At 41.9% G+C, this 26,575-nt stretch overlaps 1 protein-coding gene across 1 annotated transcript; it reads left to right on the forward strand.

Moving 5' to 3' along the window:
• The first annotated feature begins 392 nt into the window (after positions 1-392).
• On the forward strand, positions 393-25,014 carry gabra6b (gamma-aminobutyric acid type A receptor subunit alpha6b). Its single transcript, XM_042093135.1, has 10 exons — positions 393-762; positions 904-1,019; positions 1,523-1,590; positions 2,233-2,453; positions 2,691-2,773; positions 2,864-3,007; positions 3,387-3,539; positions 10,526-10,782; positions 13,666-13,916; positions 23,551-25,014. The coding sequence occupies exons 1-10, from the start codon at positions 674-676 to the stop codon at positions 23,561-23,563; spliced, it is 1,395 nt and encodes a 464-aa protein (XP_041949069.1). The 5' UTR covers positions 393-673; the 3' UTR covers positions 23,564-25,014.
• Positions 25,015-26,575: the final 1,561 nt, after the last annotated feature.

Genomic DNA, 26,575 nt, shown 5'->3' on the forward strand with positions numbered 1-26,575 from the left:
TTAAATTACACTTTTAATAGGAATAGTGTAGGGGGAGGGGGGGGGTGTTATGTGGTTTGGGGAAAATGCGAAATGCTGCACATTTCATCCTGGGGTAGCTTACACTTTTATGAAAAAAAAAAAAAAAAGAAAAAAGAAAAAGAAATTGACTTCCATATCATAAAGAAATTGACTTCCATATCATAAAATGTGTTTTAAAGAATCTGATAAGGATTTTGAAAAGTGTGCAACCTGTGTAATAAATAGCCCATATGTGATGAGTTATGAGAGACGTTGGTCAAGAGACTATTGGGCGCTCACATCATGTCAACTTCACTGTGAATTAGCATGTGTTATGTCCTCTCAAGGGGAAAACTGAAACAATCTGTAGTAATCTGTAATCTTTTATAACATGGCATTTTAGCTTTTCCCGAATCCCTTAACGGTGCTTGCTAATTCCCTGCCAAAACTATCAGTGGATTCCTTCCTTCTAATCTCCCATAATGCCTTATTCGATTATTGTCAATGCCCTCCATCCCTGCTCTTCCGTCCCTTAAAACACTTTAGTTTTTCAACAGAGCGAGTCAGATGGAGCGCAATCACAGTGTGCAAATCGACCAGGACTTACGCAAAAGCTTGGCTGCGCACTATATGCGCTCTGATCCCTCTGATATCTGTGTTTGAATTATGGAATATGCAAATAACAACAGTTGACCGTGGCTTCTTGTGTTTTGATTGTGCTCAAGGCATGGCTTTGTTTTTTACTTGCCTTTTCCTGTCCTGGTAAGTACAAGGTCCCATTTTGCGGTTTCTTTCAGCATAGTTTGCCTTGATTTTGATGGCTTATAAGTTATATTTATCACAACTTTACGACTTCTTTAGCTCGTGTCAAGAAATCGACTCTTGTGTTTTGCTAATTTACAGTGTTGGGCATGTATGGGCACAACAACCGGATACCAACATCTATTTGGAAAATATAACGCGAATTTTGGATAGATTACTTGAGGGATATGACAACAGGCTGCGACCCGGATTTGGAGGTAGGCTACTCCAAACAATATGTTTCAAGCAGATCCTGTAAACGATAACCATATGTTGGAGTAAAAGTGCTAAGAACCTTCGTAGTGAAGTACTTTCACACACAGATACAGAACAAGGACAATGTCTCACTCACTGTCACTGTATTGATGGAAAACATTACTTTTTAAAATGCAATTCATTCAGTTTAACACTTGCTCACTATTTCCAAGCAATTAGTCAGAATGTAATTTAATAGTACATGTCTAGTTTTAGCCCATAGACACTAACCTTTATGCATATAGAACTAAACTTCAAGGTTCAAGTTATTTTTTTTATGTCAATTGGGATTGTCTGGTTACTGGTTAGAGATGCTCCTCAACATGCTTTAACTGAAACTGTGACTTGCAGTTAAGACTAAGAATATTCATAGATATGCTTCATAAATACTGCTATTGTCTTGTGGGTGTTCTTTGTTGAAAAGTTTGTGTTTTTAAGATTTATCATCACAGCAATATCTTTATAGGTCCTGTGACTGAAGTCAAAACAGACATCTTTGTCACCAGCTTTGGTCCTGTGTCAGATGTTGAAATGGTATGTAGGGGGATGGCTGCCTGTGGCATTCACCAACTGTCCCGCCACCATGCAATATTGCTATAGAGACTCAATGTATACCCGCTCAGTCTAATGGCTCATGCTATCTTTGACAAGATTGCGGACTTAAATTGCTCGATACTCCCGGTTCTTGTGTGTCGGTTCTAGTGCGTCTGCAGCCCTGGAATGCTAGAATGAGCTTCATGGGTTCATTATTCTGGCATTTGGGCAGGATGTCATTAGAACAGCTTAGAGATTTTAATCTGGTTGACAATCCCTGTCAGTGAGGGTCCAGGCTGAGCATGTTATTTCCTTTACACACTATACTGTTTTTCACAGCATCTAAATCTACCTCAGACACCATGTGATATATTGTGGCAATCTGATAGGCAGTATAGATAAGACTCTCTTAGTCCGTTAAACCATGCCATGGCCAATGCTTTCCGGATTTGAAAATGAAACATTTATGATTATGCTTCTGATCATTACTGTAATCTAAATGCATGGAGTTGTCCCACTAAAGCTCTGGATGGGACACACATGATGCATTCTGTCCCCCTTAAAGACAGAATTAAAATGGTTTTATGAATCATTTTTCATGAAAACAAAAACCACCACCAACAAGTGCATGTGTGCATTTAGGAGTACACAATGGATGTGTTTTTCCGACAAACATGGATAGATGAAAGGCTCAAATTCGACGGCCCTATTGAGATCCTGCGGCTCAACAACCTCATGGTCAGTAAAATCTGGACGCCGGACACATTCTTCCGGAATGGCAAGAGGTCCATATCCCACAACATGACCACTCCCAACAAGCTGTTCCGCATCATGCAGAACGGAACTATCCTCTACACCATGAGGTACACTCTGCTTCAGTGCTCTCCAAGTCACGCAACAGAAAACGACAGAAAAAAAAAACAAAGCCTACATAGCAAATACCCATGAGTAGTATCTTAAAAACAGTGTTTATTTCATATAATCCAGTATTAAGCATTGTGGAAGGGCTTACTTTCATGTTGTTGGCTGATACTGTAGTGTTACTGTAACAATTACACAAGTGATACTGTATCTATCTAGTAATCCGATTGACTTTCCAGGTTAACTATCAATGCAGAATGCCCAATGAGACTGATAAACTTCCCAATGGACGGACACTCTTGCCCACTGAAGTTTGGCAGTTGTAAGTCATAGCAGGCTTTTAACGTCAGAAATAAATCAGTTGAGTAATGTGGTGATATTATTAATTAAAATTTCTTTGTTTCCATGACAGACGCCTATCCTATCAGTGAAATAGTATACACGTGGAAGAAGGGCCCGCTGTTTTCAGTAGAAGTACCGCAAGAGTCTTCAAGTCTGCTGCAGTACGACCTCATAGGACAGACAGTTTCCAGCGAGCGGTTAAAATCCAACACAGGCAAGCACCACAGCTCCTGAAACCAGCCACAGGGCACAAAAAATACATACAGGCTGCTTTTACACATTGGAAACATATGTATATTTTAAATGTCTAAATCTAAATGTACAGACACTGAATAACAGTGATGTTGAAGTGGTATTTTCAGACCATATGTTGTTTTTTTCTGAAGCACATTAGCTTCTGGTGTATTGAGTGTGGGAAATGGGCATGATGGATTAGTTATATGCTAACTTTTACTATATTGTTGACCCTCACATAACAGGCATGCAATTCCACTTCAATTATAACTGATGTTTCCTCTGAGAAAATCTGTTGTTTACCTCAATGCATCAGCTGTTGTTTATGCTGTTTGTTCATTTGCTTGTTTGTTGAACAGGTGAATATGTGGTTATGACAGTCCACTTCCACTTGCAACGGAAGATGGGCTTTTTCCTGATCCAGACCTACATCCCGTGCATAATGACGGTCATCCTCGCCCAGGTGTCCTTTTGGATCAATAAAGAGTCGGTACCTGCCCGCACTGTCTTTGGTAAGTCGTCATCGGGATGTTTTTTTTTCTAATGTCTTCTAAATTTGTGTTAGAAATTTGTACACTAGCATATATATATATATATATATATATATATATATATATATATATATATATATATATAATCCCTTATGCTTTCTCTCTGTATATACACACACACATAAAAAGCATAAGAGATTACGTAGTCCTTTTTGTTTTATCTCCTTTTATGCTGAGCCCTGTTATAAACTTCAGATAAGATAAGAATGTTTGCGCGTTGCCTTCATTGTCATTGCCACAGTGATAGTGCCATAGCCACTGCCATACTTTCACTCAGTAACTCATTGCCACCTGCTGACTTGGTTAAAAGCTGGCTGACTAATGAGGACGTGTTGCCCATTACTGGTCCCTGGCCTGCATGGTGTGGGAGTAAAATGACTGCACTACTTTGATCCTAATGCTGCTCATATCAGAACAGGGAAGAACATTTAAATGAGCTTTATTGGACAGCTTTGGGGAATACTCAATTCTGATTGGTCAATTTAGCCACTTAAGTGGTTAATTACGTGAGTAACAACTGTGAGTTGGCATAATTCACTGTTTTATGGAGGGTTTCGTACCAATTGGTAGATATCCTGTGGCAAATTATCGATGTCTTTGTTAAGTGGCTATGTAATCAGGATGATATGTATCATGTAATGGGAGTGATTACTGTAAAAACAAACCTCTTGAGTTGGTACAAACCCCCTTTATGGTCTGTGCCCCATTGTGGGAAATTGTGAGCAATAGTGACTGATTGTCTCTCTATTGTACCTGTTTATGCTTTAAGTACTCATTGGTTTAAATTGACCACAGTTGTTCAGCGCAGCTCCTTACCTTGTAGATTTTATCCAAGAAGCTGGAAACTCAAAAGCCTCATTAACATTCATTTGATCTGTTTTAAATGTGCACTACTAGTCCTTTTTGGAGTGCTTGAAAGAAGCATGTCTTTTGTAGAGTCTTTTGTAGATTATTTCCATCTCTACAAACTAGCGCCGTTGTGGGAGATACTGATCTTTGAACAGGGAAATAGAATATCCTGTTCCTGTAGATCAGCGTGTGTGCACAAAATGGATTAACCTTTGGGTTCTCGCCACTGTCCTTCTTCTGTTTGAAAAAAAAACAAACAAAAAAATGCAGATAGGAAATGTTTGATTACGACATATTCGCTTCAAATATTTATACTCCAGAGGGAAGAGAGTTTCATCCTCTTTAAGGACTGTACTGTATGTGTTGTTTGCACAGATGCATAGAGACGCATAGAGATGCATGCTCCCAACATGGGGATGATATTTGAACTTTTTCAGTGCTGTGATGGTGAACTAGCAACTGTGTGATAATGTAGAGCGAGAATGATCAAGAAAAGCAAAAGAGAGATGTACAGTAGAGGAGTGCAAAGAGAGAGGGAAGATGGTATATGTGGTTATGTGAGGAAGAGGGCTATCTGTAAAGAGGATGTTGTGTTGTATGCAGAGGCACAGGCAGGGCTGTTGACTGGCTGGCTGGCTGGCTTGGCTTGGCTTGGCTGGTTCCGCTGGCTGGTTGGATGACTGACTGACTGCCTCTCTTAAGAGCTCAAAAGTCCCCGAGCGCCGTGCTGAGAGTGTGCACCAAGCAAGCTTCATTTGACTCAGGCTTTTTACATGGACAAGTATACAAATGCCTGAAGGGCTTTTAATTCATCTCTCTCGCTCCCTTTTTTCTCTCTCTCTCTCTCTCTCTCTCTCTCCCCCCTCTCTCTCTCTCTCTCTCTCTCTCCCCCACCTCTCTCTCTCTCTCTCTCTCCCTTCATCTCTCTCCCTCCTTCACTTGTATTTCCTGTTGATTTTAACCCTCATGCTTTCCCTCTGCCTATGTGGCAGGTTTCATGAAAACAGTTCTCTTTGACCATCTGTATCCATCCTGGGTTGATGCTGTGAGTACAGGTCATTATGGTTCTTTGTAATAAATGAAATATCATTCCACGGGCCCTAATTTAAACTCCAGACAACGTGCAAGATCTAAAACTGTCTTGTGGCATGGGGGAGCACTGAGCAGATTCATCAGTGTTCTTGGTTGAGGTTTTGCTCATGGTGTTAAGTGAGCAAATTAATTTTGCCTAATTATTACATTAGCTTTGGTCAGGCTTAAGACTTTGCATGTGGCCCGTCATTCAAATGAGGGCCCCACATGTCTTATGCATTGAAATATTGCCTTTGTTTCATGGCACCAGCCCATACACCAGCCCCCCCCCCCCCCCCCCCCTCCCCTACCTACACAGCACATTATTTCATCAGGAAGCTTCTCCAACACACATCCCCAACATACTTACAGCACACTGTGCCCCTTGTTGGTGCCCCCCCCAATCCCAAACCCCCCCCCCCCCCATAAATGCACAAATAGGCTGACACCAGACATAACTTCACTGCATTTCTTACTTCCAGTAACTATATGCATGTGACAATAAACTTCCTTGTACTCCTTGTACTCCTTGTACTTGTACTCCTTGTACCTGCTGGCTCTCTGAGCGGAGTTAGTAAGTGTGCAGAATCTGCTTCTAAATCAATCTGGGAACTGTAGTGTACAGTCATGGAGAAGTCTAAGAAACAGATTAGACTGTGTCCGTAGGGAAAGTAGAATAATTTCTGGGCTGAGACCATGAAGCTCACAAACGCTAATAGATGGCTTATTGGTAGATGGGATACAGTAGGAAACACTGATGATTAGATGGGAGAGTTGTATAGTTGGATCTCCACAAAGGCATAATGGACTCAACTGCAGGATCCCCCATGGTTTGAGCCCAATGACAATCAGATTTATGCTAATGGCACATTATGCAATGGACATGCTTAATGGCCACTCCATCTTGATAGCAGTGAAGGGTCAATATGTCCATGCATATCAGAAATGGATCAACTCCGACCATGAGTGCTTGATGAAATAAAAATAAATATATATCAGGAGCAGATCTTTTCAATGAGAATGCCTCGTGTGCATGAAGAGTATTTGTAGATTGTGCAACAATGGACTATATTTGGGAGTGTATCGAGGCAGCTTTATAGATACAGATGTTTATTTTGTTCTAAATCCTTATACAGTAATCCTGAACCACATGGCTGGCCTTGACATCATTGATGGTTTGAAACTGAACCATTGTTTCATTTGGTGTTGATGTGTTTGAAAAGCCAAGTCTATCATTTGTGTCAGTGGGCATTAGGCCAATGCAATAAACTCACACCATGTCTGTTTTGAGATTTGCCATCGCCAAAAAGAGTAGAGTTGTGAAATGTGATACCTTGGGGATTTTGTTCTTAAATCTCAATCAGAAGGCTGAAATAGAAAAGGCCCTTTGGTGGAATCCCATTTTGTTCTGTCATCTGTAAGACAGAAAAATACCGAAAACCTTCACCAAATGCTTCCCTTGCTGATCTCCTCACAAAAAGACACATTGTTTGGCCTCCACACAGGTGGTCTGGCCAAAGCGTTTTTTCTTTTGGGCCCTTGCCTTTACTTCCCCCCATTGTAACAAAGAGAACCTTGAACCTTGAATTGGTCTTGAATTAGTCTTGAATGGTTCCTTGCAATCTCATGGTTTCATTAAAATCTAAATTATCTGTGCATAGTTGTAGAACAACTACACTGTAGTCTGTATTACCTTGAATCTCCCACCTATCCTGGTGCACCAGCTGACCAATTACAGGAGAGCTGGGTAGGAGGACATTGTTAGGTTTGGAGCATTGCAGGATATAATGTCTCCATTTTGAAGATGTGGGTCTCCTCGTTTTGGTTCTCTTCCCTCTTGCTTTCCAGTTCTGGACAAGGCCATTCTGCTCATTGGTCTCTCTCTCTCTCTCTCTCTCTCTCTCTCTCTCTCTCTCTCTCTCTCTCTCTCTCTCTCTGTCTCCCCCCCTTTCTCTCACTCACTCTTTTTCTCTCCTTTCTTTTGGTTTTGTTTTGATTTCTTGATATGTGATTATTTGATGCTTTCTGAGTTTATTAGGTTTATTTGACATCTACACTACTACTGTACCTATTTGGTTTTACCTTGCATTCAGTTTAATAGTGGCTATATGTAAGCTTATGATTTATTGGTCTATAACTGGTTGTTCATTCATCCACCATTCATATATCTCTCCTGGGGGCCATGTCAGATAGAGCAGTGCATTCAACATAACCAGTGCAGTGGCTGCGCTGATGGCGACAGGGTTAAACAGATATGGGCGTGTTTAAAGATGGATTGTCCAAGGCACTCTTCAAAAAAAGTTAAAAAAGCTTTAATGAATAGGCTTAATCATAATAGTTCGTATTAGTAACATGTTTCGGCCTTGCCTAACATACAATACAAGATACAGTATGGACGTGTATTTTCACGTTTTACATTGCACTGCATTTCAAAACCTATGTTTTAAAGATGTTTGCTGCACTTTATGACACGATTTATTAAGCGTTTAATGCAAAAGTTTAATTTCACTGCTGGTTGCACCCCAGGAAGTCATTTAGCAAGAAGTTCAGAAATGGATGTCAATGGGATCCTTTCCAAACAGACCTGATGAGCAAATTCAAATTTGCAACAGTTTTGAGTGGGTTCACCCAGTCTAGTGTCATCTCACTACTGTGCCACTAGCTGACAAACTACTTGGTAATATTGGAGGTCAAGTTTCTCGCAATATTTACCACTGATGCACTGTTCTGCCAAAGTGTTTCTCTTCACCAGGATGCTTTTAAGCTGCCCTACACATTATGTCCCTATACATTATATGACATAAAGTATATAAAATCACCCTATACTGTAGCTTTTCAGCCTTTAACATTGCTGTTGGTGTCTCTTGGGGTGCAAAAAGACAGGAGTGGAGCTGAGACCTTGGCTTGTCACATGGGTTGCAGTGAATTTAATGGTGGCCTTTCACTCGGACAGTGAAAGCTATCAGGGATCTGGAACACAAGGGCACTTCATGGTGGAACTGAACAATAGTTGGCACTAAAGCAAAGCTTTTCTGCTGTGTTGACTTGACTGCGCCAAATGCCAAACAGAATAAGAGATAAAGTCTGACGTGGTGTACCGACACAAGAAAATAATGGACACAGCAAAGACAAAGAGCTCCACAAGGTTTCTTTTTTACACTGCCAGTGTTATTTTCACTGAGTTATAAATTCTTGAATTTCCTCTTGGGGATCAATAAAGTATCTATCTATCTATCTATCTATCTATCTATCTATCTATCTATCTATCTATCTATCTATCTATTTTTCTGTATATTGGGATCACCTCTGTAACGTCCCGGCTCGAGGACGAGACAAAAACAAGGGCACTCGCCACACTGCAGATAAGATTAACAATAATTTATTAAGATCGTTTAACATAACAAACCAAATAATTAGAAAAACCCTGAATATGTCAGTAGAGTCAGTGGTGTAGGCAAATGTATGAATGCATTGAGTAAATATAGTGGTGCTAAATAAATTAAAGAAAAAAAAAAACAAAACCTAACAAAACCAAGACTCAGGTTTGCTGCTGCCACCAACAACCCTACGCTCTCTAACCCACAATGCATCAGGGTGCCTTTTAAAGACACCCTGGACACCAGGTGTCCTAACAATGAATCAATTAGAGGTGGAGACGAGCAGGCTAAGCTGACGAGGACGCCATGTACTCGTCACAACCTCAAATGGCACTATCCTGCTGATAAGTCAGTTACTTCATAATGTACATGTCTATCCTTTTGTAAACGTATTACTTTCATGTCAGCATCCAAGAATTTGTTTGTGGTACAACTGTTAATTTTGTTCCACAGATTTATTCATGAATTGGACTCAGCCCAAACTTCCTGTGCTAGTTTTATTATTGTCCCATTGCTCAGAGTTCTGTTACCAGATCTGCACTTCCACAGGCTGACCCAAACCCTTCAGTACTCATGTAAGACCATGTTCAGCTCTCAAAAGTCCCTCAGACAAGCAGTTTGTGTGTTGGAAAAGATGTGGCTAACTCATCCTCATTGGTGCTTTATCTAATGTCATTATATTTTTTAGACCTGTTTAAAACCCTGGATTAACACGAAACTGCCGTCTATTCAATCATATCTTTCTATGTTATTCACTTATTTTGCCCACTGGTTGCATTTATTTCTGTTGAAAGGTGACCATAAACACAAGCGATATCTGCCAAACCAATCAGAAATGTTGATTTTGGGAATATAACATAATTTGACCCTTTGCACATGAACTTGAAATGTATTACACCTAGTAGGACTTTATTCAGGGATGTAGGATCTTTAGGGGCTGCAGAAAAATGTGTAAATCTATACAGTAAATTGTATTAATGAACTCATCTGACTGTATTAAGCTGGGGTTTCCTCAAATTTGATGTTCAACCTATCAATCTCTCCCTGAGTGTTAGCTTTGCTGGCTTTGATTTATTGGTCCTCGACTGAAGGCGAATCATCTTGGGCCACATGAAATGCCTGAATAGTCGGTCATCATTTATCCCGGAGCTATTTCTCTGCATGCGAGTCCATGTACTGTATGTTCAGAGCTAAATGGCCTATTGAACGGCACTGACACGAGACGTTGGGTGGCTTGGTCTCTCAAAGTCTCATTACAGCGCAAGTGTCCCCCGCACCCCCCCCACACACACACACACACATACACACGCACACACTCATCCCCCACGCCGCTCCGATCCTTTCTTTCCCAATGATAATGGACTTCAGCCCTCAAGGCACCGTTAGACCACAGGACCAACTGTAGGAGAATAATACAGTCCCTTATTTATTTTTCTCTCTCTTTTCCTCTAGTTCTATCTTTCTCTCTGTCCCCCATCCTTTTTTCTCCTTTCCTCCTCTCTCTCTCTCTCTCTCTCTCACATCTCTCAGTCACTCTTTGCCTCTCTTTCTCTTCTCCTCTCTCTTCCATCTCTCTCTTTCCCTCTCTTTACCTTGCTCACTCTGTCTTTCTTGAAGACTAAAAGCTTGTCTTTGTTTTCTGTCGACCAGGCATCACCACGGTGCTCACCATGACGACGTTGAGCATCAGCGCCCGGCACTCCCTGCCCAAGGTGTCCTACGCCACAGCCATGGACTGGTTCATCGCTGTCTGCTTCGCCTTTGTCTTCTCGGCACTCATTGAGTTTGCGGCGGTCAACTACTTCTCCACACTTCAGGCCAACCGAGAGATGCGCAAGGCCGCAGCATTGAGGGCAGCCGCTCAGGAGGCCATGGGTGGCAGCACCACTGACGGTCAAGTGCTCTCGGTAAGCTTTAACTTTAGTTGTTCTAACGTGACCCCCAGACACCCTTAGTGCCTGTTCTTCTAACAAGGCCCTGACCCCCCCACCCTCCATCTCCCAGTAATCCCAGTTGATCTAACATGACCTCAAATAAGTGATCTTGGTTGGACTGTTCCTCTAGCATGACCCTCCCTCCTATAATCTGTTTCAGCAGAACCTCCACCCCCACTCTCTGTTCTCTGTCGCTTCTGTTGCTCTCTTTCTCTCTCTTTCTCTCTCTCTCTCTCTCTTTCCCTCTTTGTCCCACTTTTTACAATCCCCCTCTCTCTATCTCTCTCTCTCTCAATTCAATTTCAATTCAAAAGTGATTTATTAGCATGACAAATAGTTAGACATTTGTATTGCCAAAGCAATTATTACATACATTGAACATACAGGTATAAGATATGGACATAACAACAGACAAGGAATGTATCAGTGAAATATGTGCCTAAACAGACATTTATATAGGCAGCCTATAGTATGAATTATCATAATGTAATTTCATTTTTAAACAGAGGATAGTGAGGGTGCGTGTATGTGTGGCTAGAGATATATCAGTGTGTGTGTGTGTGTGTGTGTGCGTGTGTGTGTGTGTTTCTGTGTAAGGATATGTACAAATGTAGGTTCAATGTAAGTCACTCACTGTCCCTCAGTTGGTGACAGGCAAGGATGTAGTGGGCAGCTATGATATAGCTGGATTTTTCTTCACCCAAAATAAAAGGTAATTTGCTTTGGATTGGTAGTTATAAAATTAGGATATTTTTCTTCAAATTTAATTTATTCTAGATTTCACGGATTTCTCTCTCCCCCTCTCTCTATATCTTTCTCTCAGTCCTACTCCCTCACTGTCATTTTTCTATTTCTCACTTTTTCCCTCCAGTTAACTCTATTTCTCCCCATTTCTGTGCCCTGCCTCTCTCATTCCTTTCTCCCTCTCTCTCTCTCTCTCTCTCTCCCTCTCTATCTTCTCTTCCCCATTCCCTCTTTGCCTTTTCTCTCTCCTGTCACTCTCATACCTCCCTCCCTTCTCTCTCTCTCTCTCTCTCTCTCTCTCTCTCTCCCCCTCTCTCTATCTTCTCTTCCCCATTCCCTCTTTGCCTTTTCTCTCTCCTCTCACTCTCTCATACCTCCCTCCCTCCTTTTTTCGGCCTCTCCCCTCTCCTGTCTTCCCCCCCCCCCCACCCTCTCTCTCTCCCATCCCTCCTCTGTGGCCCTGTTCCTCTCTCCCCTTGACTCTCTTGATAGCGCGTGGCCCAGACATGAAGAGACAGCCAGTGGTTTCCCGATCCCTGCTGCAGCACAGATTATGTAAGGGGATAGATTAAGCAAATATCCCGGCAAATCATCGCAAAGGCTCACGAGGAGCTTCCGTGCTCGCAAGAGATGACAGGCCACTGGCTGCAGTTCTAGTAGCTCTTTCAGTGATGAAGTAATAGGCGGGAAAAAAAAAGAGAAAGAGAAAAGAAAGAGGGAATAAAAGAGAGAAACTGAAGCAGGGAGATCTCTCTAAGGAACATGGCGAATGAAAGACACGTCAAGGAGAAAGGAGCCCTCTTCCTTGAAACAGAATAATCATCTTGTGGATGTGTGTTTTTCTTTTTTTTTGGATGGCAATGTAATGATGGCTAACATGTCAACGTGAAGAGCCGTACTAATTTTAGGCCTGAGTAAATGTTGCATAACGACCAAGGCACTTGCAGCACTTCTTTAAGGTTGTGTTATGTCTGATTTTAATTCAACTAAACTCAATATACACAACCTTTTAACTTGAGAAATCATGGTATTCCCATAGCACACAAAAAAATTGAAGGAAGTCTTGTATGACTCATTTTATAAAAACAAAACAAAACAAAAACCTGCATTTTTGCATTAATAGTATTACAAATTTCAGAGGTGAAAAAAGGATTTCAGATAAACATGGTGACCTATGGAGTAATGGCAGCCCGTGCTCTTGCTGCTCAGATTGGGCAGGCACATATGAAAGTGTGCCATCAGCCCTGGGCTCGTGCCCGCGTGAGCCAGCGCCTGTCGTCCTTGTAAAAATAGCTCCGGTTTAAACGCGGGGCGAGCCACATGCTCACTCCATGTTGCCCCAGCATGAGGGGGGAAGCCTGGGCAGCCACAGCTGCCTCTCCTGGAGCTGAGCTACTCCTCCATGGACCAGAGTCAGAGGGGGAGGGATGCTGGCCAGGACTGGACCCAGCAGGACCATCAGCCCAGGCACCCCACCATCTTATTACTCACTTGGCCATCATTTACACATGCTGTGTTAGGTTACTTTGTGTCTTTTACACATCTAAATGTATTTTTTTGTTCATGTAGTAGTTAGACATGGCAGAAAAAGGTACGTAATGGCAGGAAAGTATGTCAAATATATCCAAAAAAATATAATGCTGTTTTGTATACTGCAGACCTACCTTATTAGAAATGTATCATCACAAATAAATAAACTGCCTTTGAAATTGTTCTCTTTTCTGTGTCCCTGTTTGACTTTTTTAGTATGCCGCTACAGTATGCCAGACTGTGTGAACATGGCTTTGTAATGCTATCACAGTCACTGATGCTAACAAACCACTATCAAAGTGATTTCTACCTCACTGTTTTGTAACTGTAACTGTGATTTCTACTTAAGTAATAACTATTCTGTCTTCATGTACCGTAACTGTGTATGTTTCTGCAGAACAGGAACCTGCTGGAAACCAGTTTTTAAACTGAGTCAGGCCCATTTAAACTGTAACTTAATGTTACTTTTAATCTTTTCCTGTATAATAAATGAAATTAAATTATATAACTGTAACTGTGCTTTAACTGTAGCTCAAACTGAAGCCTGTCTGTCCTCTTTGCTTTTTGTTGTGTCCATCTCAGCCTCACCTGGACCCTGCCGGCGTCCTGAAGAAGCGCCTGAACTCGGCAGGCCGTTTGGAGCCTCCGGGGCCCAAGTTTGGGCCCCAGATGGCCAACTACCGGCCGCAGGGCTCGGCCACACCCGCCAACAACGTGTTCGGCAGCACCAGCATCATCGACAAGTACTCGCGCATCCTCTTCCCCCTCTCGTTTGGCGCCTTCAACCTTGTCTACTGGATCGTATATCTCACCAAAGACACCATGGAGTCTAGGTAAGTGGATTAGTTAAGTGGTGGGGGGGTTATACCATAACAGGCCCTTAATCTCGCTAACTTGATCCTGACACTAGAGAAAGCAGAATGTCCTTGAGTTGCACACATGCGGTGGTTCTCATCATGGCCTGTAAGCTGACCATGCTTACTGTGTTCATGAATATGTTATGTTATGCTGAGTTGAATAGAAATGATATCATTATGTCATATCATATTATATGATCAAAGGGCTGTGTTTTTCTCTGGAAAAATCCTATAATCAGTGCTTGTATTAAAATCTAGGCAAATCTCATCAAATTAGCTCTTTTTTTCTTAATGGTTCCCATGAGCTTTTTATTAAAGGAAGGAAGGGTTTGACAACAGTAAGGTCAGCCAATTGCTAACCACTCATTTTGCCTTTTAATAGCTTAAATATGGCAAATGGCATACGTTTTATATGCAATTCCCCAACCTATCCCATCATTTGTGTCACAGCCTCCAGAAAGAAATGTACCCATCAGATTTAGTGCAAGAAAGACCCAATGGGGCACCTCTTTGTCTCTGTAAAATGAACGAAATGTGCCATAACAACTGGTGCCAATGTGTGATATTCTCGCCACATGGGTGATAATCATGGCTTCTCTGCAGGCTACTGTATGCTTACTGTGTGCATGACTATTGCATCTCATGCATACACATATTGTATCATGCAATCATGTGGTCAAAGTCTTATTCCCACAAAACCACTAAGAAGGTGATGATTGAGAATTGTGCCTTTTCTTTTGTCAAAGGCTAGTGAGCAAGGTTTTTTGTTCTTCCCAAGAGAGCTTATTATTAAACTGAGCAATCACTTGGCGCCAGTGCTGAGTTACTGTAATGACCGACCACAAAATCTTTCCATTTACTGATAACTGCCATAAATTCCGTTGTGTAATCACCCCCGATGCGGCATAACGTTTGTGTCACACCCTTCAGAAAGACATGAAGCCATCAGATTTAGGGCCGTAAAGGGACTCAGAGGAGCCCTACTGGGGTGATCTGTAAAAGAAGAGAAATGTACCATAACGACTCTAGCGTTCGATATTAGTGCCGCGGGGTCCGATAATGTCCTGCCAGTGTGACGCGGACAACTCATCATCTCGTCACAGTAACGTTACAAGGTGCTGCGGCTCCTATAACCCACGCACAGTGCAGCGCAACAGAACCATTGGAAAGCACTGGGTTCAGTCCCAGCCAAAACACTCCTCTCTGTTAGCCTTCAGAAGAAGAATATGCCTCAGACTCTTATGAGGTCCTGAATTATGTATAAGGATATCGTGCACAGTCTTTTTTTCTCTAGCCTAATTAACAGTTATATGTGGCATGGTGAGAGCCACCCAAGTTGAGAGGTAGCTGGAGGAACGCATTGTGCCGTATGTATTTTTAATTACGAGGCTGTTGCCTCCAGGTCTGAGACCTGCTCTGTTTCAAAGAGAGGAGATTCTGGAAAAGTGCAGTTGTGTCATGGCCTATAAGCAGGGCTATAAGCATACTTTCTTTCTGCATGTCTCTCTCTCCCTCACATACAAGGCAGCAAGTGCGGTTCGAAACCGAAAAAAAATAATTCTGCTGCCTTCTAAGATATCTTAGAATTTCCAAATAACGGTCATTTTTGGAGGCAGCTTCGATGCACACTTCATGCTCCCTCCTACCCATAATCCCTTGCGGCAACGTCTGAAAAAGCTGTGAAAGGTAAACAAACATGGCGGATGACATCGGTAATGGCTGCTGAATCTGTTTAAAATATCATTTGTGTGACCTTATTTTGCTTAGATTTGTAGATTTGACATGAGAAATAAACAATTTACTATCTGATTATGCCATTGTTGTAACCATTAATAGCGTCTGGTCTGATATATCTGCCGGCCGTAAAACTAATTTATACCGTTAGCCTGCTAGCTTACGTAAGCTAATTTAGTTTATCGTCAGGCTAACGTCATACCGTAGTGTTAACCAAAGATTCTAGAGTGCTCCGCTCATTTTTAAAAGATGCATTTAATCCAAAGTCATGTCTAGTGAGACAGCTCTCTATGTAGGGAGGGAGGCAGTAGGCAGCTGTTCCGTTTCAAACAGACCCATTCTTTCTTTCTCTCTCTCTCTCCTATCCTCCCTCTGTATCGGTTTCACTTACTGTCCTTCCTCCATTATATCTCCGTTTTGCCGCTTTGTCTTGGTATGACACTAACACACACACACACACTTGCACACACACACACACACACACACACACACACACACACACACACACACACACACACACACACACACATACTCAGTTACTTTTATTTCCTGTCTTGTTTTCCTTCACTGAACAAATAGTGTGTGGGTTAACAATACATTACATCCAATTACTTTCTGAGCAGGTAGAAAAGCCTTGTTAGTTTTGTGAGGACAGGAACACCATTATTGTTAAATTGCTGTATCCTCCAGTTTGCCACTGGAAGACTGTGAATATTTAGTTTCCACTAACACTCTGTAGTAATATAAATATATATATATACTATGTCTCTGCTTGTATTTCATATTTATCATGGCTACAGTTTCCTTTCTACTCCACCATTTGTGGATGCAAATGAATGCATGTAACACCTACACACTGAGAACTAATGATTTGAAACAAATGTAAGTGCGGTGACTTGTAGTATGGCGTGACAGAATGGAGATGTCTTCGCATGCAAGCAGTCTTTTTTAGTGTTTGCCTCCATCTTGGAGATCTTGGTGGCTCACTAAAGCAAATTACAAGACTTTCATTAATCAGATAAGCTTTACTCTCTCTCTCTCAGAAGTGTATTGCATAATCGTTTTAGATCCCAGATACTGCCCTAAGACCCTATTTCCCAGTCCTATTTCCCAAATCCTCTGCCACGAGGGTAAAATAACTGTAATATAAGGTCAGTACCCTGTGTCACAAGCTAAAACACAGTCATGACATTGTTAAGCAAAGTGGTATGACAATTACAGGCAATGATTGTATATGGTATCAGACAAGGCATTGGTATGTTAGTATTACTGTATGCTGGACTGTGAAAACTTCACCAATACTGCTATTTTTCTTCTGTTATAAACACAAGATGTGGGCATTGCAAGTTCAGTACTGCAGTACAGGAACATCAACACAATGTTCAAACTAAAGTGGCAGCAAGCACTCCAAAAACTACATATTACTGTAGATAGATAGATAGATACTTTATTGATCCCCAGGGGAAATTCAAGGTCTCAGCAGCATACACACAACACAAACACATTCTTTAACAGCAGAAAGAGTAATTACAGTTTTTTCTGAATGCTTAAACACATTTTTTGTAACTATGTCTTTTTTTGCAAAACTCATGTAATGTACAATGGGTACAATGGAGTGAGCAGGAAGAGTGAGAAGAGAAAAAAACAGACAAAAAAACAGTCTACATGTGGGGATATTGTCATGTCAGGCCTGGATACGTCATTCCAGAATATATTTTTCCCGGTGCCTTGGACAAGGACATTGCATGTGATGTAGACAGAATTTTGAGAGAGACGACCCGATGTAGACTGATTTGTTTTGTCTCAGTGAAATGCTATTTTGTGTTTTGACTTGGAAAAACACACTTGTGTTTGTTTTGAGGTGTGTAAATAAACACTAATACTTGAAGTTGGGATCCCTGTATGTTTACAGAACTATGACAAAAGTATGACCTCAAACTGACATAGTCTACCTTGTGCACAGAGAAAGCAAAAGCCAGATGTGTTTTTTATTCATACCATCAGTGTGTTGTTGGCACATTGGGTGCTTACTATTGTGATGGCTTGTGTTTACTGTTAGATACGAAAACACAATTTTTACGAAGGTGTGAAGAGTTAAGCAAGGTGTGTTAGCTTTTGCAAGAGAACTACAATGTTTTGCTGATTGGGTGAGAGGTTTTGCCAATTGTGTGTAGAGTTTTGCAAAAAAAAGCCATAGTTACAAAAAATGTGCTTAAGCAATCAGAAAAAACTGTAAAGTATATACAGTTTTTTCTGAATGCTTAAACACATTTTTTGTAACTATGGCTTTTTTTGCAAAACTCTACACACAAATGGCAAAACCACTCACTGAGTTTGCGAAACTAAAAGCACAAACACTGCTTTGCACTCAGTTTGCAATTTTGTAACACACACTTTGCACAACTGTAGGCACAATGGCTATTATTTACACTATTTTGCCAACTCTCTGGCACACTTTCTCATGTGAAAACTGTTTTAGATAATTAGTTCACTTTGCAATCAGCCTAAGCACTATAAATAAGCCACAGGTAATGTACAATGGGTACGATGGAGTGAGCAGGAAGAGTGAGAAGAGAAAAAAACAGACAAAAAAACAGTCTACATGTGGGGATATTGTCATGTCAGGCCTGGATACATCATTCCAGAATATATTTTTCCCGGTGCCTTGGACTAGGACATTGCATGTGATGTAGACAGAATTTTGAGAGAGACGACCCGATGTAGACTGATTTGTTTTGTCTCAGTGAAATGCTATTTTGTGTTTTGACTTGGAAAAACACACTTGTGTTTGTTTTGATGTGTGTAAATAAACACTAATACTTGAAGTTGGGATCCCTGTATGTTTACAGAACTATGACAAAAGTATGACCTCAAACTGACATAGTCTACCTTGTGCACAGAGAAAGCAAAAGCCAGATGTGTTTTTTATTCATACCATCAGTGTGTTGTTGGCACATTGTGTGCTTACTATTGTGATGGCTTGTGTTTACTGTTAGATACGAAAACACCATTTTTACGAAGGTGTGAAGAGTTAAGCAAGGTGTGTTAGCTTTTGCAAGAGAACTACAATGTTTTGCTGATTGGGTGAGAGGTTTTGCCATTTGTGTGTAGAGTTTTGCAAAAAAAGCCATAGTTACAAAAAATGTGCTTAAGCAATCAGAAAAAACTGTAATCAATCAGAGGCGCTTGCAATGACTGAGGCAGGGATTGAGCCTGTGATTCTCTGTGCATAGTAAGGTATGGTAAGGTGCTCTAAGGTGCTGTGTGAATGAGTGTCATGGTGGAAGTGCAATGGTGATAGTGGTCATGGTGATGGTGCAAATGAGTAAGTCCAACAGTGCAACAGTGCAACAATGCAGAAATAAAGTAAAGTAAAGTCTATATATCTATATATTTAACTATTTAAGAAAATGTATAAGTGTGGCCACAGTTCGGCTGTGGCATGGAGGGGGGGGGGGTTATGCATATGTGCTAATGTGCTAATATAGCACGCAAACAGTGAGGCATAAAGACAGTGGTACAAGTGGCTAGTAGACAGACAGTACCAAACATGGAGGGGGTGAAGAGGCAGACAGACTATGCAGAGAAGTCTATCTCTCGTCTTCCCTTACAGTTTTTTTCAACTGCTTACACACTAAATCTTTGCTTGTCACACAATTTTCTAAACATGTCCTCCAAACATCATAACCTGACACCAAATCTGCAAAACCATACACTAATTCTCAGTGTTTGACTCAGTTTTCAATTGACTAAAACACATTTTGCAAAACACCACACACAATTTTCTACCTAACACACAAAAATCTAACAGGAAGTAACAATCGGTGTTGTAGCAGAAGTCAGATGTGTACAGGGTGAACAGGACTGGAGGGAGCACAGTTCCCTGTGGCGCTCCGGTGCTGCAGATCACAGTGTCAGAGAGACAGTTCTTCAGTCTGACGAACTATGGTCGCTCGGTCAGGTAATCTGTAATCCAGGTTACCAGGTGAGCGTCCACACCCATCTGCAAGAGCTTGTCTCCCAATCTGAGGGACTGGATGGTGTTAAAAGCACTTGAGAAATCAAAGAACATGATTCTCACAGCACTTTTCCCCTTGTCTAGGTGGGAATGTGTCCTGTGTAGAAGATAAGTGATGGCATCGTCCACGCCCACTTTCTCCTGGTATGCAAACTGTAACGGGTCTAGTCCATGGCGTACCTGGGGTCTGAGCATACCTAAGACCAGTCGCTCCATTGTCTTCATCACATGTGATGTAAGAGCGACAGGTCTGTAGTCATTAAGCTCACTAGGGTGTGGCTTCTTAGGGACATGGGTAAGACATGATGTCTTCCACAGTGTTGGAACTTGTCCAAGGTGTAGGCTCAAATTGAAGATGTGCTTCAGTGGCTCCCCCAGTTCAGCAGCACAGGCCTTGAGTAGCCTTGGACACAGTCTGTCAGGCCCCGCTGCTGTTGGACTGTCACTTGATCTGTTGTAATGGTGAGGGGTATAAGGGGAGGGGAGGGGGAGGGGTGCATCTGGGATCTGTGTGTCTGATGGCTGTTGACTGAGGTCATTGTCACCTCATTGTTCGTGATCGCCATGTGGGGGAGGGGTGCAAAATCCAGTGATGGTGGGGGTACGATAGCCTGTGATGATGGAGGTGAGTGTTGCGCTGGTATTGAGGGGGTGTGAGGGTGGGGGCCGGGGGATGGTGGACAGACCACCGCCATTGGAGCTGGAGCAGGGCAGTCAAACCTGTTGTAGAAGTAGTTCAACTGGTTCGCCCTGTCCAGGTCCCCCTCCACAGAGCTGCTATTCTTCTTCAGGCCAGTGATAACCTTCATGCAGTCCCATGTCTCCTTCAAGTTGTTTTCCTGCAGCTTCTGTTCCACCTTCTTTCTGTAATCCTCCTTAGCTTCCTTCAGCTTGAATTTGAGTTCCCCTTGCACGCGCCTCAGCTCTGCCATGTCCCCCTCTCTGAACGCCATCTTTTTCCTGTTAAGAAGTACCACAGAACGGTCCAAAATATGACCGCTGCCCAGTCCAGCACATTTTTTCCACAAAAATAAATCACGCTGAAAGGCCTATATGATTCTAACTGCCTCACTAAATTGCATTATCCACACTCAATTCTCACTGGTATCTGCTAGACAACAAGTACCAAAACATGATTAGTTCATAGATTTCACATGTAAAATCCATTTTATAAAACCCCACCCCCATCTTGCCTGTTCATAATTCTGAGAAATTCCTGAGTGCATGTGTGCGTGTACATGTTTATGTTTATGTGTGTGTGTGTGTGTGTGTTTGTGTGTGTGTGTGTGTGTGTGTGTGTGTGTGTGTGTGCGTGCTTGTGTGTGTGCCTGCGTATATGCCTGTGTTTGTGCATGTGCATGCATGCGTACACATGTCTACTGTGTGAGTATGTGTCATACGTATGATTACTGTGAATGTATGTGTGTGCGTGTGTATCTGTTTATGCACATGGAATGGGTTAAGATGACCCCTGGAGGCAAACATACGGAGCATACTCCTTTCGGGGGTCCAGTCCAGCGGGGGGGCTACAGATCAAAACGAAAAACGATGGTTCCATGCTATCCATGTGGGGTTACATGCCCACCAAGTTTCGTGTACCCCGGTCTTACAGTGTCCCGGGAATCCTTGACGGAAATTTGGACATGCGAAAAAGAAAAAAGAAAAAAAAATCTGACTAAACCTATATGAACGCCACTTCGCTGCGCGGCGGTCATAATAACTTCAAGATGTAGTATACACTAAACATGTATACTGGGCACATCACATAAGCACTTCTGAATTGTAACCCTAACACTAATCGTAGGCTCCTCATAGGCACAGAGTTTGTCCCTGTAAACCCATTAATCTCAGCCGGCTGTGTTGACACATCATTTAATCTCTTAAATTCAAATTCATCTGTTCTTTTCTTTATTTGTTTGTTTGTTTATTTATTTGGAAATCATTCCAAAGAGAACGGAGACCTAACTGCATAAGCTTACTTGCCGTGCTCTTCACCCAAAAGAAAGAGAGGAAAAGAAGAACTAGACAGGTGCCTGCAGACAGCTGGTCTGAATAGGACGCTGATGCACACACACACAAACACTAGTGGGAGACACAGTGGCCACTCTCTGCCTGGTGCAGTCATCCTATCAAAGGCTCTTTTTCAGCATTGGCGTAAGTGTCAGAAGGCTGCTATTTGGTATACGCTCTGCGTCTGTGTGTCTGGAGAAGCGTACCTGTGGGCAGTAAGCGTTCTCTTTATTGCTCACTTGCCTGTCAGGCTTGAGAAACAGCACGCTCATAAATCAAAAGCAGTAAATGTCATTGGCAGCAGTATATTCATATTTTTTTCCTCTCCGCTGTGGACCTTTGGCATAACGGGAGTGTAATGATCGCTCAGTTACTGCTTCTGAAGCCAAATATGTGGAGGTGCCTTATGAGTACAGTCACAATCCATCATCCTCAGCACATCCATGTTGACTATTATATATGGAGCCGGCAATCGTGTGTGCATATGTGTATCTGTTGTGTGGTGTGTGTGTGTGTGTCTGTGTGTGTGTTTATGTGTGTGTGTGTGTGTGTCTTCATCTGAGTGTTTGTGCCATATGCGTAGGTATGATGAAGTTTGCAGGATTGGGTTTGCATGTGCTTATATGGGGGAGTTATTTGAACATGTATCATGCTGCGGTAGATTATCTGCTGCATGCTCACCCGTGCGCACCCAGTCTGTTTACTGCTATGTGTTTACTCCTCCTCCTAGGTGTAATTATGACAGGACACAAGCGTCTGCCAGCACATTAGTTTATTAGTCATCAATCTGGAAGTCTTTCCTTGCAGCCCCACAGTTTAATCATAAATACAGCTCCTAATCTGACCATGCACTCTACACAATAATGTATGGTGCTGCATGTGAGTGTCAGTTTTTGTCAATGTAATATTCCATCTATTCACTGAAGTTAGTCTTGGGTTGAGTTTATTTCAATAATGTTAGAGGTGAAAAATCAAAGAGACAGTTCAATGTCACACTCTTCACAGTGTAAGTACAACAGAAGCAGGGGGGAGACAAGGAAAGTACAGAAACAACAGATTTTTTTTTTGTGCTTGACTGCGGAAAATAACTCTGTAACCCTCCCTAAAGTAATCCCCTGGATGGGCTGACACCTCCGCATAGACAGTGGTGTGAAATGCCTGGCAGCCTCTCGCAGGCCCGAGTAATGAAAGAGTAGTTTCACACAGTTTGTCCATGCAAGCTGTGTGAATCAGACATTGATTCAAATAAGTAGGCCCTTGCGCTCAGCCCCTGCTGAAAGGAGGAGAAAACGAATCAGAACCACCCTCCCACCCACCTACCCACAGCACCCCCTAATGCTTATACACACTGGAGAGAGTGCTGTCTGGCCCCACACACACACACGCGCGCGCACACACACACACACACACACACACACACACACACACACACACACACACACACACACACACACAACACACACAAACACACATGCACACACAGACCCTTCCCTCTTTCATTCACTCTGTCTCTCTCAAATTCAAATTCAGAGTGACTGTTGACAGGACTCATGACTGTTTGAGTACAGTGTTACCAACGCTAGTGTTGCGAATGACAGTAATATCACATAAAAGAAAGGGAAAAGCCAAGTATCGCTTGCCTATTATGGCCATTTTTATTATTGTCTTAAATGTCTTTAGTGTAGTGTAGAAGAAAGTGCTCCTGTTTCAACCTTCTCTGCTAGCCTTCTAACCTTCTCTCTCACACACACACACACACACACACACACACACACACACACACACACACACCTCTATTGCATCACTCTATTTTTCTTTCATCTTTCTGTCTTCCTTTTGGTCTTTCAGGGACACTATGTGAGTGGTCACTGCTTCTGTGCCTCATTCAAATCTGGCCGACTTTGAGGGTGAATAGGTGAACAAGAGAAGAAGAGAAGAGACGAGAGGAAAAAAGAAGAGGAGAAAGGAGAAGAGAAGAAAAGCTCACTGAGGCTCTGCAGCTGAACTGCCCGTGTTTTTATATATTTTTTTATTTTTATTTTTTAAATTCCTGGTTCTTCCTCCCCGCTTGCCCCTGTATTACGTAAGGATGGAGTGGAGCGCTTGCTTGGTTGGACAAATCTCCTGTTCCTGTCCGCTGTGTCCTTGTAGTTCCTGTTGACGTGTGACCCGGGGGTGGACGAGGATGCCCGGAGTTTCTCAGACGTGGACCTCCATGTTTAGTTCTCCTTTTTTAGACGAGGAGCTCTCTGTCTCCCTCTCCTTTTTCAGACAGGGACTTCCCTGTCTCTCTCTCTCCTATTTTAAACAAAAAAACATCCCTTTTGCAAGAACTTGCCTGTCTCCCCTACTCCTCAGACGACGGCCTGCCTGTCTCACTTTCTCTTTCAGATGAAGACCTGCTGTCTGACCCTCCCTTTCCTCTCCTATTCTCCGTTACCTACAAACAGACAATGCTCTCTGGCACTCCGTCTGATGAGTGCCATCCCTGTTCTTCTGAATATGCATTTGAAACTTTTAGCACTTTCCAACTAGTATGTTTCTAAAAGCCTTTTTGAGCTAAAGGAGCACTTCTCCATTGATATATGCAAACCTATGTTGCAGCTAGAGCCATTGGAAGAACATGTCTATGGGAGAGACTGTGCACTATGTCTGACAGTTTATTTTTCTGAGCAGCTGTTGTTGATGTAGTTTTTCCATGTGTGGTGCATTGGCTTTGTTTTATTGTGTAGAAATGAGAATGCAGGCTGATCGTTTTCTTTTTTTATTCAGACTAGAACACACGGCTGTACTGTACTGTACGGTCTCCAGAAAAGCAAACATCGTCACGGTGTTTCATTCACATGGTACAGTTTATGTGCTCCTACATGCCACAGCATACTTACTCCCACACAATGTTTCATTCACACGTACACTACATAGTGTATACTCCTACACGCCACAGCATACTTACTCCTACTCCTACCCTTCTTCCCTATGAGTCACGGTCATTGGAGAAGGAGCACATGTTACATGTTCAAAAATCCTCCAACGTAAGGAGAGGCAAAAGAAGGCCTGGTATTATCTTGGCACATGGGTCCGAGACGCCCACGGTAAACGGAGGCTTCTCTTTGCCTGTATCTTCTCTCACCTTTGACACGCATCGAGGCTTCGGAGAAATCCAAACTCGTCAGCCATTACCATGCAGGCTGTCAGGGAGATGATTCAGCGATGGTTTCCTGGCAACAGGACACCAAATGGATTCATGTATTTATGCAGTTTGTTTTAATGTTGATCTAATTTCGTATTTTATATAATTACGTCTGTTATTATTGGACTTGAAAGGATGCTAAAATGGCTCATAATTATCTGTAAGTGATTGCTTTACAGTTCATCCGGAGCTGGAGCTTTCATGGGCATCGATGCATATGCCAAATTCAGTCATTAATTGGCTTCTGGTTGGATTTGCATATGATTACACAATTTCCAATTAAAACAGAGGTGGTAAAGGATTCAATGAGAATATAAAAAGCACAGCCAAATGTATCCTTTTTTATATATTTACATATGCACTGGTATGCTTTTATCTGTTGTTTACCATGCACATAACAAGTGACTAAATGATATTTACTGCAGTATTCGCATCAAACCCTTATCTGTGTCTGGTTATGTAAGAGCACCCGTATTAAAATCCTTTATCAGAATCTACATATGTAACTCTCCTCTCATCTGAACTGTGTTGAAAGGTGCAGCGAAGGCTTTGTACCATGGAAGTGTTCTCACTGAGGTACCGTCATCGTGTGCAGTTCCACCCCCTGATAATTAAGCTAAAATTGTCATATACTGTGTGATGAAGTTACACCTGTCTACTCTACTGCTAAGTCTGTTATCACCTAGAGAGGTGTTGAGATGTTCATCTTGTTCATATACAGTATACAGATGACACAGTGGAGAGAGCAGATATGTGTTCAGATGTATCGCTTTGTTGTCAAGAATCAAAATAATTCTCTCTTAAAGCAACACCAAAGAACTTTTACTCTGTCGCACGCACGCTACTTGTTTATCCAGCACCAGCTTTGCAAATAACAATGTCCACAGACAAGGTAGAATATGTTGCATGATTTATGAAAGTACAATGTATTGCGACATCAAACGCAAGTCAAATTTGTAGTTTCTTATGTCTCATTCCATCGAACTACAGATCCGCTACCCGATCTGGCAAATTTACATAGTGCGGTTATAGCCGATAGAGGGCTGCGAAGCGAATGCAGAAGTGCTGTTCACCCTGTTACAAGTTGATGAACCACTGAAACAATTTTGGAAACATTATTTTAAGGTACAAAAAACTCTTTGGTGTTGCTTTAACATTTGTATGCTCATTTTACTGATACTCAGGTAAGATCATACTGACAACATGTATGTTGCTTATGATCGAAAGCATGATTCATGAAAAGTGTGACTTCAATACAATAAGTGAATACCTTTGTACACAACCAGGGGTGCGTTTCCCAAAAGCATACTTGCTAACTACAATGCATCGTCCGTGGTAGCGTCACTGCCAAATCTGAGTTGACAGTATTTGAGTCACATGTTACAGATATGTTAACGATACAGAGTTAAGGTGTGTTTCAGAGTTTGGTTGTATTTCGGTCATATTTTAATACCAAATTAATTATGCTAACAAGTTATGCTCTTATTTTTTAATTTTCCAAATTGAAAAATGTGATATGTGACAATATGAAGCTTAAGTGTTGGTAAGTGTATATGCGTAACTCAAATCTACGGACTCACATTTGGCAGTGACACTACCAAGGTACAGTAGTTGCTATCATAGTTAGCAGCTATGCTTTTTGGAAACAGACAACAGTATGTTTTTTTCTTGTAAAGAATACAA

This window comes from Alosa sapidissima, chromosome 5 (assembly GCF_018492685.1).
Source record: "Alosa sapidissima isolate fAloSap1 chromosome 5, fAloSap1.pri, whole genome shotgun sequence".
In the NCBI taxonomy this organism is placed as follows: domain Eukaryota; kingdom Metazoa; phylum Chordata; class Actinopteri; order Clupeiformes; family Clupeidae; genus Alosa; species Alosa sapidissima.